This window comes from Leptosomus discolor, chromosome 5 (genome assembly GCF_034619465.1).
Source record: "Leptosomus discolor isolate bLepDis1 chromosome 5, bLepDis1.hap2, whole genome shotgun sequence".
In the NCBI taxonomy this organism is placed as follows: Eukaryota; Metazoa; Chordata; class Aves; order Leptosomiformes; family Leptosomidae; genus Leptosomus; species Leptosomus discolor.
This window is the reverse complement of record NC_141395.1, coordinates 6036381-6060492: the sequence shown is the minus strand read 5'-3', so window position 1 is coordinate 6060492 and position 24112 is coordinate 6036381. Positions and strand designations below refer to the sequence as shown.

The 24112-nt window shown below is 37.8% G+C and overlaps 1 protein-coding gene across 1 annotated transcript in view; it reads right to left on the bottom strand.

Annotated features, from left to right (window-relative positions):
• LRP1B (LDL receptor related protein 1B) overlaps positions 1-24112 on the bottom strand; it is a 578117-nt gene that overhangs the window by 212108 nt on the left and 341897 nt on the right. The window contains exons 27-33 of the mRNA XM_086465459.1: positions 23694-23898; positions 19984-20148; positions 18833-19077; positions 9748-9879; positions 8307-8534; positions 3988-4162; positions 3582-3676 (exon numbers count right to left, since the gene is read on the bottom strand). Of these exons, the coding sequence (XP_086321585.1) occupies positions 3582-3676; positions 3988-4162; positions 8307-8534; positions 9748-9879; positions 18833-19077; positions 19984-20148; positions 23694-23898 (1245 nt within the window). The remainder of the gene's footprint in view (positions 1-3581; positions 3677-3987; positions 4163-8306; positions 8535-9747; positions 9880-18832; positions 19078-19983; positions 20149-23693; positions 23899-24112) is intronic.

The window sequence follows — 24112 nt, the reverse complement described above, 5'->3', positions numbered from 1 at the left end:
CACTTGGCATGGGGACAATACAAGACATAATAATTTGCTTTGGTACTAGACTTGTCCCAGAATTCCTGTTAGGTATCCAGCAGCAAGTTGGCAAACTATATTGTATTTCACTCCACCGGTCAACCTCTAGATATTGTACAGTACACTTGCTCCATCCTGTGAAATGCTTCTCTGTGGAAAGCCAGATCTCTTCAGAATCCTGATGGGAGAAGGCAGTGCCACGTGCTGCAGTACTTACAGCTGGCATCTCGCCACCCCTTCTCGACGCACGTTTGACATCGTAGGCCAAAAGGTGTCCACTTTCCAAGCTTTTCAAAACCAGCTTTCCAGTTCCTTTACAGTTACCAAGATTTTTTCCCCTCTCTGCAAGTGTATCACCCAGAAGAAAACAACACTTGCTCGAGAGAAGGATAAGGATACCGAGCAGTGCCTTCAGGAGAGACTGATCTTGCGGCACCTCTCTGCACATAGGTATTTTCATGCTTGTACAACAAGCATCGCTCAAAGTGGAAAGACAGTGCCACAGACCTCGGAGACAAGCAGCACCTGCAGTAAATAGGCCTAGCACAGGGAACTTCCCTGGGAATATGGATGAACCTTGCTATGGGTTACAAAGGTAATACGCAAGTATAAAGGTTTCCTTATTCCGAGACGGATAGCATTTGCTACTCTGTGCTCCCCGTCAGCTGCTCGCAGGCTTCACCTAGACAGATCTATTTATGAGATTGCTGTGAATGCACTCTATACAGCAATTACAATGTTATCTTGTCAGGTTTTCTACTTCTTCAGATATTAAACTGGTGCTTCTACACATGGGTATCCCAATTACACAGCAGCAACTGACAGAAATAACATTCCTATCTCCTTCTACACAAGCCTACCACGTTTTTCTTCTCAAAGTATTTTCCTGTTGTGTTATTCTACCTATTAGCAACTTTTGTGAAAACATTATTTCTAATATAGGCAAAGCATGCTTATTTAGATTTTTTTTTCAGGAATTGTCCTCAGAGATCATCAAGTCCAACCGCTGACCTAATACCACCATGCCCACTAAACCATGTCTACAAGCACTACATCAAGACATTTTTTGAACACCTCCAGGGCTGGTGACTCCACCACTGCCCTGGGCAGCCTCTTCCAGTGCTTGACAACCCTTTCAGTGAAGAAATTTTTCCTAATGTCCAATCTAAACCTCCCCTGGTGCAACTTGAGGCCATTTCCTCTTCTCGTATCGCTTGTTACTCGGGAGAAGAGACCAACCCCACCTCACTACAACCCCCTTCGAGGTAGTTGTAGAGGGTGACAAGGTCTCCCCTCAGCCTCCTCTTCTCCAGACTAAACAACCCCAGTTCCCTCAGCTGCTCCTCACCAGACCTGTTCTCCAGACCCTCCACCAGCTTCGTTGCCCTTCTCTGGACATGCTCCAGCACCTCAGTGTCTTTCTTATAGTGAGGGGCCCAAAACTGCACAGAGGATTCGAGGTGCAGCCTCACCGATGCCAAGTACAGGGAGAACATTCAACTATAATAAGCCATATATTTGTCTTTTTCCATAATTAACCTGTGAAGTCACTTATTAGGTCATCCATCTCACTTCCTAAACACTAAAAAATTAGCACTGCATGAATTAGAGTTTCACTTATGGAGAAAGACAGCTTCTCGGCTATAAATGAAATATTAAATTAGGGTTTTAAGACTGCTACTCTCTGGCTCTTCAGCAGTGTTTTCTTGTTCTGAGAATGTCTTACGCTAACGGTAAGAATAATTTAAACCATTAAAACAAGCTTTTTGAATATATTTGAATTCAGAGTTTGATACTGAAAATTGACACTTGTTTTATCTATAAGGTACCTGATTACTTTTCCTCGGATATGCAACAGAATCTGTTGTCATGTCCATCCTAACTGACAATAAAACTGAGCCAAGATGTCTACCGATTAAAAAGTTTCTCAGCAATAGAGAGGTGCAAGCTTTATTTTCCCTTTACATGTATACATATACATCTCTCTCCACACTCTTTACACACTACATACTCTACACTTTACAATTTAGCACACTTTCAGACTACCAAGAAGAAGGGAAAAACAATTAAATCTGTATACTCTCCTTATTATGCAATAAGAACCTTCAGTCTGGATATAACCTATTTCAAGTAATTCTTATCAGATCCAAAAGGTCTTAAAAAATAATTTAATACTACAGAAAGAAAATAAATTGTCTCACTTGCAGCTTTGTGGTGAAGTAAAAAAACCTTATGTTGCAATTGTCATCCCTACAGGGCTTACAGGAGTGTTTAACTGAATGAACAGTCCATCTGATGCCAGTGAGACTGTGCAGGTCTGTGAAGAAGAACATCACAAAACCCACATGGATTCGGCATGCGCAGCCTTTGACAGTACTGATATACTTATAGGAAATAAAAAAAAAAAAGAAAATAAAGAAAAAAAAAAAAAGAGTACTTACCATTCTACCATGTATTTGGTTCAGTGGCTTTACTGCTACTCAGAACAAACTCAATGACAGAAACCATAAGGACTGCAATTTAGGACCTTGTGACCTATGATCACAGGATATTCAGTGCAAAATGTTGCACACAGCCTCACTTCTCAATATTGTTGTAATATTATTAAATGTGTTTATGCTTGACACTAAAATTAGTGGGTTTATCACTCTTTTTTTTTTTTTTCTCCAGATAGATAAGTGTCTTTTCAAGAGGACAGATAGAAAGTCAAATCAACAATAAAACAGTTACCAAATATTTTCTACAAACTTCTTTGAATTTAGGGTCTAAAATGCATGTGGTGTTGCTCTTATGTAAAATTTATTGAATCATTTAACTATTTAAGTCATTTTTGCTTCTGATTGCTTAATGCATTCAGTTATGAAAACTCATAAATGCTTTAAAATGTAATCACTTTATTGATGGGCCATTAATAATGCAACAACAATTGACATAATCACTTTTACTCTCTAAAAAAATGACATTACAAAAAGAAAAAGACCTGAACCAAAATAAATAGTACATATAGAGGGAGCATTTTTTTTTTTCAGAAAGTGCCATAATTTATCATCATCTATATTAATTCTCAAATACTAAAACTGAGGATAAGCCATTATATGAAATGTATGCTTCAATTGTTGCTCTTTCCTGTATGTGATAATTTAAGAGCTGAATTATCTTTGATCATGCAGCTGGGATTCTGGTGAGGAAGGTTCTACATTTCCAGTCAAAGCATCCTCTCACATATATCCGTAACTTATTAAAACCCTGCTGTCTACATTTTTTTACTCATGATCCACAGATTGAGAGATACAGATGGGTTCTCCTTCACCTTCAGTCTACTGTAACCCTAGAAGTTGATACGACTACACTTAACCCACTAAAGCAGATTTCAATTAGAATGGGGCAAAGATATTTTAAATTGTGAAAATGAAAAGTACATCATTGTTTTCCATGTCTTTATGTCTATCACTGTTATTTAGTATATGAAAAACATGATGGTATTCTTAAATAGCATTTCAAGATAATGTCCATAATAAAGCACTAGCACATAAAAAAGAAACAGGAAAAAATGTATTTACCAATAGGATCTTTTTGATTCTGAAAGAGTATTTTGCTGTTGCTGCCATCCATGTTTGCCATGTTAATTGTGTTACCATCTGTCCAGTAGAGCTTACTGAAGAAGAAAATGAACGTATTTAAAACATTGCTTTATGTACACAGTATTTTTACTGCATCGGTAGTGAAAACGCACATAAGTTTAGAAGCAGGAAAAATGTACAACTAATGATTACATGATTTAATCAACAGTGAGCTTTAGTAGGGAAGCAGTATTCAGCTAAGAAATTCTCAGCATAATCTTTCAAACGCATGCATTTACTTTAAGTTTGAAAGAAAACAGAATAGGCAAATTCAAAACCTGAACAAAGAAGAAATCCTCTGATGAGATTTACTGTCACTTATTTATTAAAACCATTGATACCTTACCCTTTAACCGGGTGAACTGCAAGACACTGGGGTTTATCAATTCCATGGATGATTGAAGTTTTCAAAGAACCGTCTAAATGTGCCACATTAATTTGTGTTTCATCAAATTCTGAGCTAATCCAATATAAATTTCGTGATATCCAATCCACTGCAAGACCTCTGATACTCTGAATATCTGCAAAAAGTGAAAGCAGTTGTTCTTTTTATTTTCTTTCTGGATTACTCTCAGTCTTGGAGGAAAAAAAAATAATTTTTTTTCTACAGTTTGTTACGCAATATTGTGCAATATTCTATTCAGATGTATTTATTAACTAGTTGCCAAGAATTGACAATCATTATTTTTCTTCTTGGCCCTGATACACTTACAATAAGAACACCAAAATTGTACTTACGATTCAGGAAATCCTCCATAAACAGTTATTTAAAAATTAGCATAAAAGCTATTGTCCAAAAAAAAAAAAAATCAGAGAGACTCTGAATTTTTGCAGTGTATTTTTCTATTTAAGAAAGCATTTACTACTGAGCATACTATTAAAAAGTGTGGTTTGTTGTGGGTTTTGTAATGGATGAGGAAGTAGAATGAGTTAGCCTCCACTAGGGAGTTCAACAATCATATTTAATAAACATTACTCGTGACATAAGAGGAAGGTTCATATTTCTTTAGTTGTGAATTACACTTTACATATAGAACATTAAGTGCGTTTCTGAAACAAAACTATGCTGAAGTTTAAAAGCCTACTCCCTTCTTTAGTACCAGGAAGGCTCAGTACAGAATATTTGAATTAAAATCACTGGCCTATGGCATAGTTCTATAGCACATAAGTAGGTAAGTAGCTACATCACTGAAGTTCTTTGCTTTTATTTCTGAAGGCCTTTAAGATTCCAAGTTCCTCCCCGCTTTCCTGCAAATAGCTAAACATCTGTCAGCCAATGGGAAGGAGTGAATGAATTCTTTATTTTGCTTTGCTTGTGCATGCAGCTTTTGCATTTCCTATTAAACTGTCTTTATCTCAACCCACATGTTTTCTCACTTTTACCCTTCTGATTCTCTCCCCCAACCCACTGTGGGGAACGAGCGAGTGCTGCTTGGGGCTCAGCTGCCTTCTGGAGTTAACCCACACCACCTGTATTACCTGAGGTAGCAAAACACGAGTAAGATATGATAAATTTGGTAGCTTCACAAGTGTCGGTATGTGATAGCCTTCCTTAGCAAGATATCAAATGAAAAAAAAAAATATCTTAAAACATGTTAATATCTGCCTTAACCACTGCTGACCATCTAGATACCAACAAGCCGCTCTGCCTTGTATAGCAGCTGTTCATATTGGCCAGCATCTTTGCAGATGAGGAAACAGGACAAGGGTGATTTAAGGATTTCATTATAGTTCATAGTTTGTATGCTGTCTCTTTCTCAGCTTGATGTGGTTCCTTCCACTGACAGAATTCTTGTCATTGACAAACTAACATGGATATGGCTGTGGTCTTCCACTAGGAAGTTTGCCAACTTCAGAGTACGCAACAAAGGACACAGAACACATAACCTTGACCCATTTTAAACTGATCCTGTGCTTTTCGGGGTTTTTATTTGGTTGGAGGAACTAGAAAACAAGCATTTCATACACTTAAAAAGATTAAAGTATGACTTCGGCTTCTTTGTGACAGTGGCATAAGACTTCATCCAAAGAGAATCGCACTAGCATGCGACTGCAAAGCTTCTTATGTTCTTGTAAGAAGTATAAAAATATAACTGTAAGCAAATGAGATCATTTACACATAATAAGTAGTCTTCATGATGATTTCATGTGCCAGAACATCACAATTTTGCAAATTTTAGATATAATGAGTTATGTCTGACAAAAAAACCCCACAGAATCCTCCACCACAGAAGCTACCATAATGTGAATATGAAAGAATGCTGATAAACAGAAACACTCACACATAGTATGTTTATTTAAGTTTCATTAAGTTTCTTGACAAGTTTTTATGATTTTTCATATATTTTATATAGTAAACAATGTTTTTATTCTACTACTTTCAAAAACCCCAACAACTCTCTCTTTTGAGCGTCTCAATTCATGATGTAAAGAAGAGCTCCAAGAGGCACTCTAAACCTTGTTCTTGTTACTGGTACTGAAAAATGTCTCCACTTGTTAATAAAGTTGTCTCTGAGATAGCAGGGGAAAAACAAAGCTACCCACAGAAAACAAATAAATTCAGCCTACATAGCCAAGTGGGGATATTGCCGTATTTGTCCAACGATTTCCCAAAATGTGCTAATACAGAACAAATTTCTTCTACAGTGACACCAGGGGCAAAGATTTAATTATTTTTCTGAAGTCTCCAAATAATCAACTGAAGAAGTATTTTATTTTTTTTTAATTTGTTCTTAAAATTAGAAAAGGTCTGATCTTACAGAATTGTGTTTGTTTTTGTTTTTGTTTTTTTTTTTTTCTCCTCTTCCCCTTCAAACATATATTTAACAGTGGAGGAACCAGAGTTTGCAAAATTTGCCTCCAATAGCGCCTGTCAGGCAGTTTTCCTATTTTCAAGCAGGTAGGTGTATTACAAAATAGAAGAACATCATGTGCTGCCAGGAGAGGAACTGACAGTGGTTGGAAACAAACACCACTAGCAAGGACAGCAAATGGTATCACTGTAATACCAGAGCTACTGACATAGGGTTGAAGCAATCAGTTATAGATTTTACAGTCCATTAAGTTTCTGTATTCAAAGTACAGAGCAAAAGGAACAATGGAGGCGTTAACCGTAGAAAACCCTGCCAGCCATGATTTTCCATTTGCAATATTCTAAGTTTCCTTTTATTGCTGTAAGCAACCCACCTATAATGAAAAAGCTCAGTAAAAAGGAAAACCTGAATTGTAGTATCACAAGTAGCCGAAGCAGCAACAGCAGAATAAATGTATACAGGATTTAAAGACACAGAATCAAAAGATTCCTCTTCCTCATGGTGTTAAGTACTACCAGCAGCCTGACAGCAATCAGTTTGAACATGGCACACGCTGCAAGAAGACAACAGGTAAATGCATAACACCAGTATCGCCAAAATTACGAAGCTACCCTATCAGGCATTTCACCAATGGTGCCAAAGCTGAAAGATCTACATGGACTGGAAAGAAAAAATAACTCTAATGGAGCTAATTGCCTCACTAGGTCCGCCTAGATAGTCAAAGGACATAGGAAATCCAAAGGGAATTCTATGCAAATCTGTGTCACGATACCGTTCTTTTTCTGCTTTTCATGTTTATTTGTCCCACCTTCCTCAGAAGACGTAACTTCCATTGTTAACTACACATTTCAATCTTGTATAAAAGCAATGCTAGAAGGACATCCCAATAAATTGAACTAGAATCTTAAACAAAATACTGCTTTCAATAAGATCAATTATTGAATTAGTTTAGATCAATTATCCCACACCAGTCAAAGATACACTTAACTAGAATTTGCATGCTCATATTTTAGCATGCTGTCCTAGCTTACAGTGTAAAATGTGCCAAAAGGAAAAAAAAGTATTCTATCACCATCTTCAGGAGCTGTTGAGACCAGGTGGGGCGGTGCTCCCTGCCTCCCCCCTCTGGACTATCTCCTGTTCATGGGCACAACAATGCCTTATCGCCTGACCCATCGATAACTCGCTCCTGGGCTATCTCCTGTTAATGGCCCATCAAGGAACTGCCTCACAACTCCCCATCCCATGGTGAGATGCTCCGCCCGGGGGGAAGGAGCCAAGCAGTCCATGCCAAATAAAAACGGAGATCTCCAACACCCTAGCAGCCTTCTTCCACTGGATTCCCAGAGGAGTTTTTTCCCCCCCACTGGAGTTCCAGAGGACGAGAGCTACCTGCCGACCACTGGACCTTCGGAGGAAGACCAGACTCTTTTACCTGATCGCTGCTTCAACAGAACTACATCCATCGCTTCAGGAGGACTGCAGCCAGCATCTTATCGGACTGCTACTGCCACCCTAACAGGGTGTCAGGTTGTATTCCTGACTCTGTCAGTGTAAACCAGGGGGTTGTTTGGTTTTTCCCTGCCTTGTGTTATATATATATATATATATATATATATATATATATATATATATATATTAGTAAAGTACTGTTATTCCTATTCCCCATATCTTTGCCTGAAGGCCCGTTAATTTCAAAATTATAATAATTTGGAGGGAAGGGGGTTGCACTTCCATTTCAAGGGAGGCTCTTGCCTTCCTCCGCAGACACCTGTCTTTCAAACCAAGACACATGCTTATAACACACATTTACCTATAATGAATTACTTTTACTTCAATGTTTCACATTTACCTCTTGAAATAATGGTCTCCAAGCCAGTCCCATTAATGAAGGCACGCTTGATGGTCTGTGTTTTCACGTCAGTCCAGTATAAGCGTTCCTCAACAGCATCAAAATCTATGACCGTCACATCATCAATGTCAGGAACGGTGAAGGCTGTGATGAAGTTGAAGTACGGGTTCTCTATGTCCACCCCTCTTATTTCTGAACGCCTTGCGTAAAGAAGAAATTTCTTCCTTTCTGTTAGAAAAAAGGAAAACATTACTCCTCATCCTCTTCACAACATCGCTAACAAAAGTCCAAGTCATTTGAGACCACTTTAGAAATGTGTAAATAAAGTTTAGATGGGCAATTTAACGTCTCCAGAAAACCTGCAGCCTAGTGACACTTGAGAAATAAAGTATGTTACAGAGTATAAAAATCACAGGAAAAATGTATTAATTCTGGATGCTGGATATGATGTTACTACATCACTAAATCAATATGGTCTTGTGCATGTCTAAGGAAAAATGTTAAAAATGCTATTTTAAAAATTTTACCCCACTTATCCCAATTAAAAAAATACTGTTTCATTTGCACATGGTAACAGATACTGACATTTGGTATCTCAGGGGAACAGAGTATCACTGTAACAGGGAAGTTTTGCAAACAACAAAACTCGGGATTTATTCCACAATGTATGTGTAAGCAGCGAAAGGCAAACAGGTGGAAGAAAAAGAACACATTGATTGTTCTAATTTAGACAGCCACTAATGAAAAAGTGGATACACTAAAGGCAAAACAGAAGTTTATTTTTGTTATCTCAGAAGTCTAAAGCAACTGTCTGAGAATGAACAGTAAAGATAACTTTTTTCTCCGCAATATCCTTGCTACGACAAATTATTTTTTTTTTATTTCCTAAACATTATTAAACACTGAAAAGAGTAATGTAGTACAAGGTTTTACAGATAATAGACACAACTATTTGACATTTTGAGGGCTTTTATAGCTTAAAAGTGTTTATTGTAATTCTTTATAAATCTCCCCTGTAAGGCTGCATGTCTAATATTTACTCTTCATTTCATTTTCTTAATCCCTGAAAATGAAACTAAGACAACTTTAGAAGAACAGGTAGAGATTTAAGCTATTAAGTACCTTTTTTTTATTCAGCTTACCTGACTCATCATTTTCTGATGACACACTTTACAGTATAAATCTTTCTGTTTTGCAAAGATAAGTTTTACTAACGTACCATACACATAAGCAACAGAAAAAATGGCTGTGGTAATAAATATCAAGGCTCCACACACCCCATATATTAGAATAAGTTATTAATTCTCAAAAAGTAGTTCTCCCTTTAATACATATTACTAAAATGCACTGTAGAGATTATTTTTAATATTATATATTTTAATTTGTCCAGTTCAAAATTCTAAAATCAATACAATTGTCAGGCTTTGGGAAGAAAACTTACCATAACATGTTTTCTTGTCTAAAGACAGCTTCATTAGATGTGGACAGGCACACGCAGCGCTTCTGTTGTGATTGATCAGACACATGTGAGAACACGGACCTCTGCCCTCATTAGCAGCACACGGATTGGAAGCTAAAATTGAATAATGAAATGCACAAAATATAAAAACACCTTTTAGAACTAAGGTTTGTCAAACCAGTGTAAGTGCACTGGTGAGAAAGTGGCGACAAGTCTGTTTAAAGACAAACCTGGCCTCATTGATCAACAGAGCTTGTACTCTAGTCGCTTTTTCTAGGCTAATATTCGACACTTCTCCATGCTTTTTTTTTTTTTGTTAGTATAGCCACAAAATTTATCACTGTAACTTCATGAAGCCACCGGATAAAATTTTCCCATTGAGATATTAATTTTGCAGTCTTTTAACGCAAGCAACTGTACACTCCTAACCAGGACACGTGGGATGAAAACATGTTAATATGACGAGGACCTGAACAATAAAATTCGTTTTGTGAAGACTCAAAGCTTGGATTATGCGATGAATTTTGGCAAATTCAACGTTCCCTCTCAGTTTGATCTACCTACTAGAATATTAGTTGGAAATCTAACATGCAAAGACAATTTGAAAAAAACCATGCCAAAGTATTTTTACTTTTCTCAGAGAAAAACCTCTCCTAAGTAACTTTTTTGAAGTAGCTTCCTATAGTTCACTAATTGAACAAGATGTGCCAAAATTGCTTTAAAGAACAGAAAGCAAGCTGATTCAGAGAAGACTAGTCTTACAAAACCTACAAACTATTCTTATGATCTTTTTTCATTAGTATACACACGCAATTCCAGAGCACTCCTAAAGAGACATTCCCAGTATAAACAGAAAGTAATGTTGATTTTACCATTTACACAAAAAAAAACCCAACCCAAAACCTTAGAAATTTAAGAGTGATGAAAAGGGAACTGGTAATGACTGACTTATAAAGAAAAACTTATAATTAACAAAATCAGTTAGTTTAGAATTTTTTCCTCCAACGCTATGCTAGCCTGCAATATAAGTAATTAGACAATTAGAGAAACCTGAGGTATGAATTCCTTTGTGACATAAATTTAGCTTAAACTCAAGCACTAAAATTTGAAGACAATGTCAAGGTTTGCTTCATTGAACCATTTCCTTTCCATCAATGTATGCTTCCTTAAATTTGTCCACCAACTCCTGAAGCCTTTAACTACTTACTTGTCAGATCAGAACTAAGGAAGATTGAAACTTTCACAACCTTGGATAAACAGGTTACTTAACTTCTTCCATCATTCTATCAAAAAAACCACAGGCTTTTACAGTTTTCTGTAAAATCCCATTTGCCCCTTACAAACACTGGCAGCACTGGAGGTCACTCAGCCCTCTCCCAGCCTTTGCAGTTTCTCTTGCTATTCCAAGGTTTATTAAAGAAGCATCCCATATACTCTCTGTCAGATCTTCTAAACCTCTGACAAAAAGTCACCTGAGCCAATAAGATTAAAAATATTTATTCTTGGTTAATGCCTTAATATCTTCTTTGACTGCTAATGGACTGTAAATACTTCATTATCCTTATGTGACGACTAAATTTGACTCTGCCTTTCCCAAAACTTACAATAGAGAAACGTTTATTTAACATCATCACTTTTCTTGTGTCTGTAGTAACAATGTGACAAAGTCAGGGGTGATCCCTTAATAAGTTCACATCTTTGTGTGGAAGGTAAAAAATGTGAAGGTGAGGAAAAGAGCCTGAAGTTAAGAAAGTTCCAGGAGCCCTTCAGGATAAGAATCAATTATTAAGGGACTATTAATATGAGTAAATATGTGTCATCTATCCCTATGAATTACACATCAAAAATGAAACATAATTCAGGGTTTTGACAATATTGTGAAGGAGATCACAGAATCATTCAGGTTGTACGGGATCTTGGATCATCTGGTGATTCAGCCTCCTGCATTTTTTGCCATTCTTAACACTGCTGCTTAACACTTCACCTTTTGTGAAAAAGCATTTCCTTTAATTTGCCAGTGCAAAGCAATAATTTCAGGGGAACCTCAACCACTTCATATGCATACCACTGTCTGTGGCAAAGATCTCCCTAGGTCCTAAGAATGATAATCCCCATCTTGGCTTTGTATGCAAACGGTGCATTATGTTCTTGTCTTCCTAAGTTGCTAATTGAGTATGGAATTCAAACAAAAGAACATAGAGAAGAAAAAATACAAGGCATGCTGGTTAATGATCATCTTAAAGAAAGAGTTGTGGTTAAAGTGTGCTACATGCATCAACAGAGAGGAGACAGTACAATTTGTGTACTCTCTGTCCACATCACAATTCCCTTCGTTTATCACGGAATACAAAATAGGTGGAAAAAGAAGTGGTATAAAGCAGATGTATTTATTTCCACGTGCATGCACAATCGGAGGAGTAAACTACCCTAATCTAAAAATTACTTACACCAGCACATATGCATATATGCCTTTCATGTTCATCTTGCTTTTGCTGAGTAACAGCGAAGCCCGTTCTTGGATTTTCTAAGAACTAAGTCTCTTGAAGGCAAATAGGTATGCCATTGCTCTGACTCACAAAAAATTGGCTCTTTATTTCCTTATTCTAGTTCTAATACTTCCTTCCATTCCTTATTCACCTTCTCCATGCCATTTATGATTTCACAGACTGCCATCAATACAGAAGTCTGTCTATAAGCTGTATTTTCAGAAGCGCCAGCTTACCTGTCTTCATACAAAAACCTTTCCCATACTCTTGTCAGCCTGTCAAGCTTTCTTGGTATACAGTATTCAAGATATGGGAGTGATATGGATTTATATAACATCATAGTTCACTCTCTGTGGTTCCTTATTCCTTTCCTAATCATTTCCACCAATCTATTTTCCTTTTGATCACAGCAACCCACAGAACTGGCGTTTTCACCAGCTGGCCAGCCTTTTGAATTATTTAATGGATTTCCACTGCTGATTGCTTGTCAATCCATTTCTCTTACAGTACTGAGCACAGATAGACATATGTAACTCTTTGTGGTCATATTTCTCCTTGACTGCTCTCTACAACATTATTTAAACAAAACGTTTGTATTTCTTGACCAGTAAGCCTGAAAAAAAAACCCTTAGACATTCTATCACCAGTTGACAAATGAACAGCTGCTCTGACAAACTCTGAATATGCATTCACTATGGACCAACTTATCCTCCATATTAAATTCATATTCAATCTGTCCCTTCTTGGTATCAGATTTTAGCTACGCAAATTTTAACCTTACACTCTAATGGTGTGCCACATCATTAAATTCTGCCTGCACCTTGAAATATATGCACTATAGTTACACCAAAAGGATACTTTTAGACTGCTGATAATCTATTCCCACTCATATTTAAAACCAGTTATAGATCTAATCCTCTGCTCACCGTCAATACTTTCTGCAGTATTGCTTTTCATTGGGCCAAGTTCCTTCTGCTGTACTCAGTCAAGTTAAAATCTTTATACTACCTGACTGTATCTGATTTTAGCATTAATCTTTGGAATTTGTAAGTTAGGACTGATCAGAGAATGCATTAGTTCTAAAATACGTGTTTATTTATATTCACTAGTTCTACTTCAGTTTTTCATCATTCACTTGAAGAATTGGTCAGTAAAGCATCTAACAAAAATTTACATATTCACTACGAAACAAAATAAACAAGAATATTATTAGCTCAAAGTTAGCACAATTCTTCATGATACTCTATTGTAAACGGTACAATAGCTTTATGGTAATTCTGAGGCTCTTGTTAATGAATCTCTCTCTTCCTCATCCCCCGCACCCCCCAAGTGTACAGTGTGAGATGAAAAAGTATTGCAAAAAACAAACAGAGAAAAATGTAATTAAAGATAGAAGTCCAAAACTAAGAAGGGACTGTCTGGAACGACTGACCTCAAAAAACACTGGCAGATAAGAAATGCAGATGTAAAAGAATAACAAATGTTGTAATGCAAGGGTATTACCATGTGGAAAGGCTAAAGGAAATAGTACTTTTAGGAGCTGGTGCTACGCTTGATAGAAAACTTTTTCTGTTTTGAAATTTACTGTTAAATTAAGTAACAAAAAAGCAGTGACAAAGGATTAAATTCAATCCAAGTGTGAAAAGCCACACAAGAGCTTCATGACAGAGCGACTGAAAAATAAAACGTCTGATAAAATTTAATACATGGACAGAAATACACAAATTAAAAAAACAATCTCAAGTTACATACATGAGCATGAGCACTGAAGAGCCTTTTCTGAAGCAACAGATTATATTTGTACATATGCAATGGCTGTGCAACACTCCTCTTACTAAAAGAGCTAGGACACACTGAACAGAATCATCAGGTACTAGGGTCAAAACAAGCAAGACTAGGTCCTCTCTCAGACAGTGCATAGTTACGCACCAGAGCCATCTGTCCCCAGAGGTGCAGACATTGAGAGTTTGCATTAGTTCAAAAGCCAATTAGAAAAGTTCATGCAAGAAGAACCAGCCAAAGGCTTTAATGCCTTTGAAGCACAAAGGTACCACTTTAGGTTCAAAAATCACTGAGTTACAGGTTACTGGAAGCGGACAGACTATATGGGAGAAGCACGGCTATCACCTTCTCCAAGGTCCATACTCTCCTGTAGGCACTGACCAGCCACTGTCAAAGACAGGATGCTGAGTTAAGACAAAATAAAATAGCCAAAACTTTGCTCAAGTGCATCTTAAGCTACATTTCTGTAAAAAAAGTTATTTATTTTAAACAGCCTATAATCCAGGCCTCAACAGAATACTGTAACAAAACAGAGCTATGAAGTTAAATGTTTTTCATGTTTTCATGAAGTTAAATGTTTTCATTACAAAAAAGCCCCGCAGTACCAATACACTTTATATTCAGCAGTTATTATACTGCTTGTCCTGATTTTTAGTCTACAAAAATTCAATCTGCAAAAAAAAAACTAATGCCATGACCACATTGGTGGCTTTTTTTAAATTCAAAGTAATATCCTTGAGAAATACAAAAAACTGGGGCATGTGCGAAGAATTCACAGCTTTCTGTTTTCAAGCCGTGATCCTTCCAATGCACTCTATTTACTCTTCTCGTCACTATCCTCAGTAGTACACCTCATGGTACAAGTACAACTTGTTGTGCCTAAAATAGAAGACCTTGTTCTTCGCAGCAAGTGGATTTTTAAAATACAATGGAGGCTGAGAAAATATTCTTCCTAGAAAACCTGTGTCTGCTGTATTAACAGCATTCCTAACGCACAACCTTGACTCTGAAGATGAGTAGGTCTCACACTTGTATTCCTCAGATGTGACATCATTCTGCATTAGGTCAAGAAGCTTTCCACCGTCCCCTGGTGGTTTATTGACAGATGAACCTATCATCCATACAAATATCTCACTACAACTTCACTACCTGAGATTAGCATCTGTCCTAGATTAATTGAAATAATGTTGCTTTAGGCTACAGAAATTTATTTAGCTCTGCTCTACTTTATTTCAATCAAAATGACCTGCATGTTATATTTTAAAAGCTAATAACCTTTCACCTACATAGGTGACCCAGGTATATACCTATGGAGATGAGACTAGAAAATATTTGTCCTTCAGTGTCGTATTTATACTGATGTTTTACGATGTAAGCCTACCGTTAATTTTATTTTGGGCATCTGAACTGCATGCTATCTTGTTTCATTTATTGCAAAATTGCTACAAATTCAAAAGAAAAATTAAGAAGTAATTGCATAGTATCACCATTTTTCTCTAGCTCCAGTAAAGCTAGATACTGGAGATTAGTAGAAAGAAATTGCTTCCATTGAAAGAGGATAATGCACAGCAAACCCAGAAGACCAATAATAAATTGGAATTTATGTTTTCTGCATCATAAAATAAAAGCTGCAATTACACAGCTTGATATTTGAACTTCTTGATTCTGGCAAATAACAGCTGAAAACCCTTCTACAGCTTATAGCTTGCCTTGAGGCCAAGGTATCTGTGACTATGGAATACTGACTGAAGTCTCCCTAGGCTATAGTCCCTCTCTACAGACATTGCCTGGCCCTAGTCCAAAGAGAAAATAGTTGTTTTTTTCTGACAGCAAGAAATGGCGAATGGGAACCCTACTGCTACTGAGAAAATACCAAATATAGAACACAGTGCCTCAAATCCCAAAGTTCAGTGACTAATTATAACAAATAGCAAAAAACATTACTTGAAAGGGGTGTGCAGAGATGCATATTTATACTCCACCCATATTTTAAGATCCTGGGCAGACATACTCCAGATGTCAGACAGCTTTGTTAGAAGTGTACCCTGGCCTAAAAAGTAAATTCTCTTAAGAGGCTTATTTCAAAAAGTAATAAAGCCCAAGGAACTTGACATCCACTGAAAAACTGTAACCTCCTTTAATGTAAGTTCATTACTATTCCAAAATAAAACCATCAGAAAAGTGTATCCTGACAGCATACGTCACATATCGCAAGGCAGATCAGCAGTTGTTCACTGCGAGTCCTTAACCACAGTTGTCTTCATGCTTGGACTCAAGAACCAACAGTGAGTTGTGTTCATTGCTCTCCTGTTTCCAACGCATGCTATTAGGAAGCATTCTTCAACTCTTTTGACAACTAGGGTGCAGGGAGAATTTACTTGCTGGTACTCATTTACATCAGATCTATATCCATAGTCTTCTATGTATAACTAATGCAGAACTGGGTTCTGAGGCATTTACAAAGCCATACGAAATTGTCAGGATTTAATGTTTTCAAATCAAGGTTGCTCAGAACCTACTAACACAAAAGTCTGAATAGCTTACCGAGCACTATAACCCCCTGGTGAGAAGGAAAACAAAATATAATTTCTTAATATTAAAAAACCCCATGTATACATGATATGAATTTTTAAGTAGATTCTATTACCATCAACTTTTTGCAGAAGAGTTGAAATTTATCCAGAGATCGTGCAACATTCTACAGCTAATTGGTAGTCATCCTCCAGTGGTATTTTTTACTTTCCTATACTTACATACAAATTAAGTCACTGCCTTTTGTTATATCTCACAATAAAACTACATATTCAGTTTTTGTTCAGCATTGGTATTTTGCAGGGCACATCCCAAGAACTTCTACAGCTAGAAGCTATAACTATATAGCTATACCTAGACATAGCCCAGAGGTGTCCTGTAACAACAGAACTTAATTTACTAATAGAAAATGCACCTGGTGGTATCTCAAGCATGTTAGAATGTAATATTGAAATCAAAACTATAAAAACAAGTGGAAAAATGGACATTCACATTTGCATATGTGGAGTACATACACGTACACATGTATAAGTATATATTCACAAATCAACTATGCGTTGTTATAGATGAGATATCTATAAGGCATTACTCACTCCCTAGATAACGTGTATCCTGAGGCCCACTCACACTAAATAAGCTACAGAAAGTCAAAGACAGGTGATGGAGAATTGGATATGGTGAAGTTACTAGGGAAGAATGAACAGCTTACGGGAGACAGGAGACAGTAAGAGGATTGCAGGAGAATAGCTGCTGAAGTAAACTTGAACATATGTATAATCAGTAAGAAGTCAACTCACCTCATCCATTATCATGATTTGTTCTGTTCTGGATGATATGCTTTGTTGTTTACAAATAACCCATGAGTTATTGATATAAAAATATATATTAAAAAAAGCCTACAGAGATGTAACTCATCCCTCCGATGGCTGATACAACCAATAAAAAATTTGCTACACGTGCATAGGAAAGCTGTACAGAAGAGCTAGACTATCTTAGGAAAGCTGGCCTGCCAGCTGTGGTTGAGAGGTTCTGAGCTCTGATCTCTTTTTGATCAATACTCTGATGTATCTTTTTTCAAGAATGGGTTTTGAAATTGTCACCAATATCATAACAATGTCTTCCTGTCCTATACTTGGTTTGGTAACTTTATTTTAAACATCAACATAGTTATATTGAAAAACGTCACTTTATTTAGTGCTTTTTACGTGGGGATCCACTGAGAGAACTGATCTCCAAGTATCCTTCCAACAAAATAACTGAAGAAGTTTAATCAGGACTGTCTTCTCCTGCTCAGCACCCTATCATATCCTTTCATTACTACCTCAGCTAACAACCTCTTCCTCATTATTTCACATAGAATGCAGTCAAGCTTCTGATCCAGAAGTCCAAGGACTCCTAGTAAATGACTATGTAACGACACTTTTCAACTATTTCTGTTAACATTTATGATTCCCAAGCCAGGGATACAGGGACTTTGAAGTGCTCAATGTTTGAAAAGTCAGAGAAGGGGGAATTATAAAGTCCAGTTAAAACTCCCTTTTTTTTATGATAATAGAAGTGGAGATAACTGTTAGGAAGAAGAATATTGACAATTGTCAGCACTGTACTAAGTATCTTGGCTTCACCTATCCTCAACTGGACAGTATTTGGGGAAAAAAGGAAGTATGAGGGAAGGCAGGAAGATGTCTTTGGACCAGTAGCAGACAGCGTTACCAACAGGTAGGTATCAGGATGAAATCACAGCAAAATGTGCCAAGTCCCTCTATAATTAATTTGGATTTAATTATTGCTTATGTTATTAGCAACATGCTTAGGTACAGTCTATATATTGCCATAACTGAACCCAGAAAATTTAGAATGGAAAATAAATTTGTAACAGTTAAATAAAATCTCTGCATTTGTAATCCTCATAATCCTCAGAGAAGTAATATATACAGTTACACACTAGAAAAATAATAGATGTGCAACTAATGCACTACTCCACACCAAAAAAAGGGAGTCGGAAGCCTTTCAAATAACTGTGGTTCTGCACTGTATTTGTAACAGATCAAGAACAAGAGTCCAAAGGGGCAATATTCACAGACACTGATCCCATGAAGCTTTTGGTTTGAATAAAGATTCTATTACAACTCCAGGAACATTAATGCTGAACATGACATTTAATTAGGAATTGTCAGTTTAAGGCATATTTGTATACAGACATTTGTATATAAAAAGAACACTACTTTCCTCCTCATACGTATAATAATTAATTATTCTATAGTCACCTTGGGGTTGACGACTTGGATGATATATTTGAAGATCAAATGGCTGAGCACTTGTTTTTTGTATTACACTGACATTTTGGCCAGTCCATTTATTGGCTTTTGCAAGTGTATTGGTCCGCCAATCTGTCCAGTATACTTCACTCCCATACAAAGAAACAGCGAAAGGGTGAGAAAGATATTCATGACCCCGAATAATCTCTATCATGCTGGTTCCATCATATAATGCAGAATAAATGGCATCCGATCTACAAGAAAACCCCAAATTTAAGATTTCATAAAACCAAAATAAAAATCACACAACCATTATGACATCGGTGCAAAATGTATAAAAACCTTGCTCTTACATACTGGTAAGACCAAAGAATGTTTACAGTGCAATCCTTAACTTCAGAAACGATTTAGTTCACATTATTGATTTAACTAGGGATATGAAATACAGATTTGCTTGTACATTGTTTTTAAATTCAATTTTACCTCCATGCTGTGAAATTACAGCAGGAAAATCAGCTTCCATTCAGATGAACTTATGGAAAAAAATAGTGAAATAGCTTGGGTCTTCCATGTATAAGTGTCAGGGAGGGCAAATGGGTGACTGCTCTCTGAGGCACAGCGAGCCAGGAGCCATGGATGATACCACAGCTAGCAGGGCAGAGGTTTCACTGTCCAGGGCCACATCCCACTGCCCCCAAGCGAGGCGAGCAGAGCAGGCCCCGGGGTGGCAGCCAGGTTCAACCAAGAGTACAAATCACCATAAAAGTTTGTGGTGACAAGACAGAGTCAGGCCAGGAAGCCATCCTGTGGGTTGGGATCTGGACCAACAGGGCGCACTGCCAGGCAGTGCTGCAGCTGGGCTGGAGACTGGTGCTCCAGTGGTATCACGTCAGCAGGGGCCAAGCTCGAGAGCTGAGCTGAAATGGGCTCCTGGAACCATGGGCAGGGAGTGTGGAGGAAGGTGACTGAGAAGCCATTAAGGTTTGCTGGTTCAGACCATTAAGAAATTATGCATAATATGAACACAATTAAAGAAATGTACATATTGTACACTTGCACATAATGTATATGACTATATTCCACTTACAATGTAGTTCACATTTCTGTATGTAAGAATAAGGATTTATAAACAGATAATAAGAACACTGTTATCACTTTACCTGGCATCTGTCCATACTATTCTTTTTTCAAAGTGATCTACAGTGAGGCCATTAGGCCAGGCTCCAGTATCCATATCCTTATATATGATCTTTCTTTCTGCTCCACTCATGGACGCAGATTCAATGCGAGGAAAATTTGCATCCCAGTCTGTCCAAAAAAGAATTCTGGTGAGAGGAAAAAAGAGATATGAGAAAATATTAAAGTATGGAGAAGCATCTAAAATGGTTCAATAAGACAATAGTTGGAAAAAAAGTTCAAACATTCATGTGTTTTAAATGAGAGGAATAAGCATAGATTAATTTTGGCAATGATATAAATCCCTGGAAGTAATTGAGTAACATGGAGGTAATAATTATTAGTGTTAGAGTAATCATGAAACTCAAAGTTTTTTAAAAACCAGAAGTTTAATAATGTTCCCTTTTTCATGTCCATTAATACAAGTAACAGCTTGTCTTGTCTTCCTTCTATAATTAGAAACCCAGCTCATTAAAAAAAAATTATAATGAGAGCCTTTGAAAGTAATCCACAGATGAAGAGGATGGGGAGGGGAAAAAGGTGATTAGAGGTAGCAGAGATTAAGGAACAGGCTAAATTATTGTGGTGGTTCGGTGTCTGGTGGGGTCTGGACACGGGTTTTGTAGTGGGGGAGGGGGCTAATGTGGTGGCTCCTGTAAGAGGCTTCGAGAAGCTCCCCCAGCTCCAATTTCAGAGCCTCCTCTGGGCAAGTCCAGGCCAACAGTGCCTCTGTGAATAATTATTTAAGAATGAAAGAAGCAGCAGATTAATCTCATTGGTTTGTTTGTGTGTGTTGGTGAGCAGCTGAGTGAAGGGGGATGGAACTTGAGGCCTTTTCCTCTCATCCTATCGCTTGTTACTTGGGAGAAGAGACCAAAACCCACCTCACTACAACCTCCTTTCAGGTAGTTGCAGAGGCGATAAGGTCTCCCCTCATCCTCCTCTTCTCCAGGCTAAACAACCCCAGTTCCCTCAGCCGCTCCTCACAGGACTTGTTCTCTAGATGCTTCACCAGCATTGTAAAACAAAAAAGCCTGTTTTTTGACCAAATTCCGTTTCTTTCTCCCTGTTTCGTGCACGCTGTGTGTACAGGCAGCCATGTGCCAGCAGCTGGAGCCAGACAAGAGCTCACGGGGCCAGTACGTGTGGGGTGCCAGCAACTGGAGCGCGCGAGGGTGTGCACGTCAGCGTGGGATCGCTGGTAAGGGTGCAGCCAAACTGGTGAGGGCACCAAGTGCCTTGGCAGCCAGGTGTATGTGTGTGGGTCTGGGAACAAGGCAGCCGGGCGCGTTGGCTACCAGAGGGACCGGGGGGCCAGGCCAGCTGGCAGAGAGACCGCGTCTTGCATGCACCTCTTTGTGAGAGACAGCAGGGGAGAGCGTGGATCCAGAGCTAGCTACTGGATGGACTGGGTGGGACTGGATGCCTACACCCAGCTACAGCTGCGCGTGTGATGGGAACCTTACCAGCTGCTGGTGCGAGGCTGCAGCCTCAGGGGCTCACAAGTCCTGGAGCCAGCAGCTGGGCAGCCCAGCGATCACTGGGCCAGCCACTGGGTAGGCTGACCGTCTAAAACCAGCTACTGGAGGAATCCACATTACACATCCATATGTATTTCCCCCTAAAACACCTTCATCCTTAACAGGCAGAGATGTTATCAGGATGAGACCATTGGTGCTGTTTGTTTGTGTCAGTGCTGAGAGTTTCTGCCTGTGCAGATCCATGCGGCCACACGTGTTTATGTACATACATTTACTTACACGTGTGGCTGTGTGCGTGGGCTGAGAACGCATGCTCAGCCTCACTGCAGGTCGGAACGGAGCTATAGTGGCCGTGCCTCCATTGCGATACAGGACTTGTGCAATCCTAACACAACCACCTACTTTGAAGCTTCGGTGTTTGTTTATTCATATTTATTTGTGAAAAGATTGAGGAGCTGTTCCCATCTGTGCTCAAAGATTTCATTCTTTCCTCACTTCTAACAAAATGTAGCATACAATTGCTTCTAGCTTTTCAAAAGGCAGATAAAGACTTGAGTTTCAGGAGGAGTGGTGATTTGATTTTTTTTTTCCCTCCCAAGCATTTAATTTGAACAACTTATCTGCCAATTCTTCTGACAACAGGATGCCTCTTTAAAGATCTCTATAGATAAGCGATGCACTCTGTAAATAAGCTTTCTAGCATCTTTATTGAGGGAGCAGCATCCTTACTCATTAAAGCATGTACGTCCCAATTCAGAATTTAGGTCCCAGAGGGACCACAGGTCCCAGAATCTGGGACCTTTATCTACTTTTATTTTTATGTTCACAGCTGTGTTTCTGAAATAAATATTCAGTGAAGACATATGATAGACCATAGCAAGTTCCTTAAAGTTAAATACCATGACTCTGCAAACTCATTGTAATTTATATTATTTTTGGTCACATTTAATTCGTGAGGGTTTTTTTGTGCGGGTTTTTTGTGTGTTTTTTTATTCCCCTCTGAAAAGAACAATAATTATGAGAAGAGGATGTAGCTATTGACCATTACATTTTGGCCTCTGTAAGAGGATCCAGCTACACACAATATTGGTTAATGAGGTTTCTGTAATGAGCTTTCAATTTCATATAGCTTCAAAACACTGCTCTAGCTCCAAGAATCACGAAATTTCTGTAGGAGTAGACTGAATTTCAATACAGAATCACAACTGACACCTGGCTCACCAGGGAGTTAAGGGTTCCATGAAGAGTTTTGCTTCTCTTCCACTACTTAAGTCTATTGACTTTGAATTTAAATAAATGGTATGGCCGATTTTTGCTCTGCAAAAAAATCAGAGGGTAATTTTAAAAGGAATCAAAAATATCATAAGTAAAGTTTTAATGTTGATACGTTTTTTTACTGTGAAGATTTTAAAATTAAATACGGAAATACATTTATATGTTTGATGACTGCTGAAATTACACTTTATGGGAAAAGTTTCCATTGTGTTAGCACATTATCAAAATCGGGCAACATTTTAAGTCAAGCATACTTTTTTTAAACCTACAATTTTGGCCTTTTTAATAAATATTTTGTTTAATTTTACAAAAAAAATCTAATATTTATTAGAAACATTTAATTATGACAGGTATTAGATTAAATACACATTTATGGTATTAGGCTGAATCTACTACACTCAGTTGCTTATGATTCCAGTTTACAGAATATCCCTTAGGAACAGGTAGAAAAAATACTGACAGAAGTTGGCAAGCATTATCTCCACTTTAAAGATGGCATTTACCTCACTCAGCTTTTTGTCTACCAGTAACATCTAAGCTATACTTTTTCAGTGACACCAAAAAATCAGTCTCTAAGTGAGATGAATCACCTTGGCAATGCCTAAACCTGTCCATTAACTGCACAGGAAGGTTAGACCAAAGGCTCCAGTTGCTAACATCCACATTAAAAAATTAAATGAAACTAATCACAAAGCAAGGGAAGTAATCTGCCAACAAATATATCCCCGTTTCTCCCGACTTACCTTTTCTTAACCCTTTTCACTGGGGCAAAACACATTAATAATGGATTGGTTTATTTTCTTTTTTGCTGCGAGTTCTAGTTCCTAACTCATCTTTAATAGTTCTCAAAAGTATATTTTCAGTGAATACAATCTCACACTTAAACCTCTATCGTTAAAATACTTTGCCACAGGAAAAAGTAACCTTTTTATAATTACCCATATCTGGGGTCCAAAGCAATAGCCCTTGGATGCTCCATAGCTCCTGCTATTAACGTCGTTCTCAAAGTGCCATCTAGTTTTGCTACTTCAATTTGGTCCAAATTGCTGTCTATCCAGTATATGTTTCCCGCAATCCAATCTACAGTAAGACCTTCAGGTGTGGCCAGGCCATGTTGTACTACCACCTCAATGGCACTAACACCTTAAAAAAAAGAAAGGAGAAAGAAAAAGAAGAAAAAAAAAAGAGTCTTAAAGAACTAATATAGAGGCTGATAGAGTGAACACGGACTTACAAGTCTATCATATGCTCTTGGAGTGAATTCTTGGTTAATATTTGTTCCACGTTACACCTTTTCTTTACAAATGCGAGAGACTGCTGTAAGTAAGTACACTTTTGGCAGTATACAAATAAACTT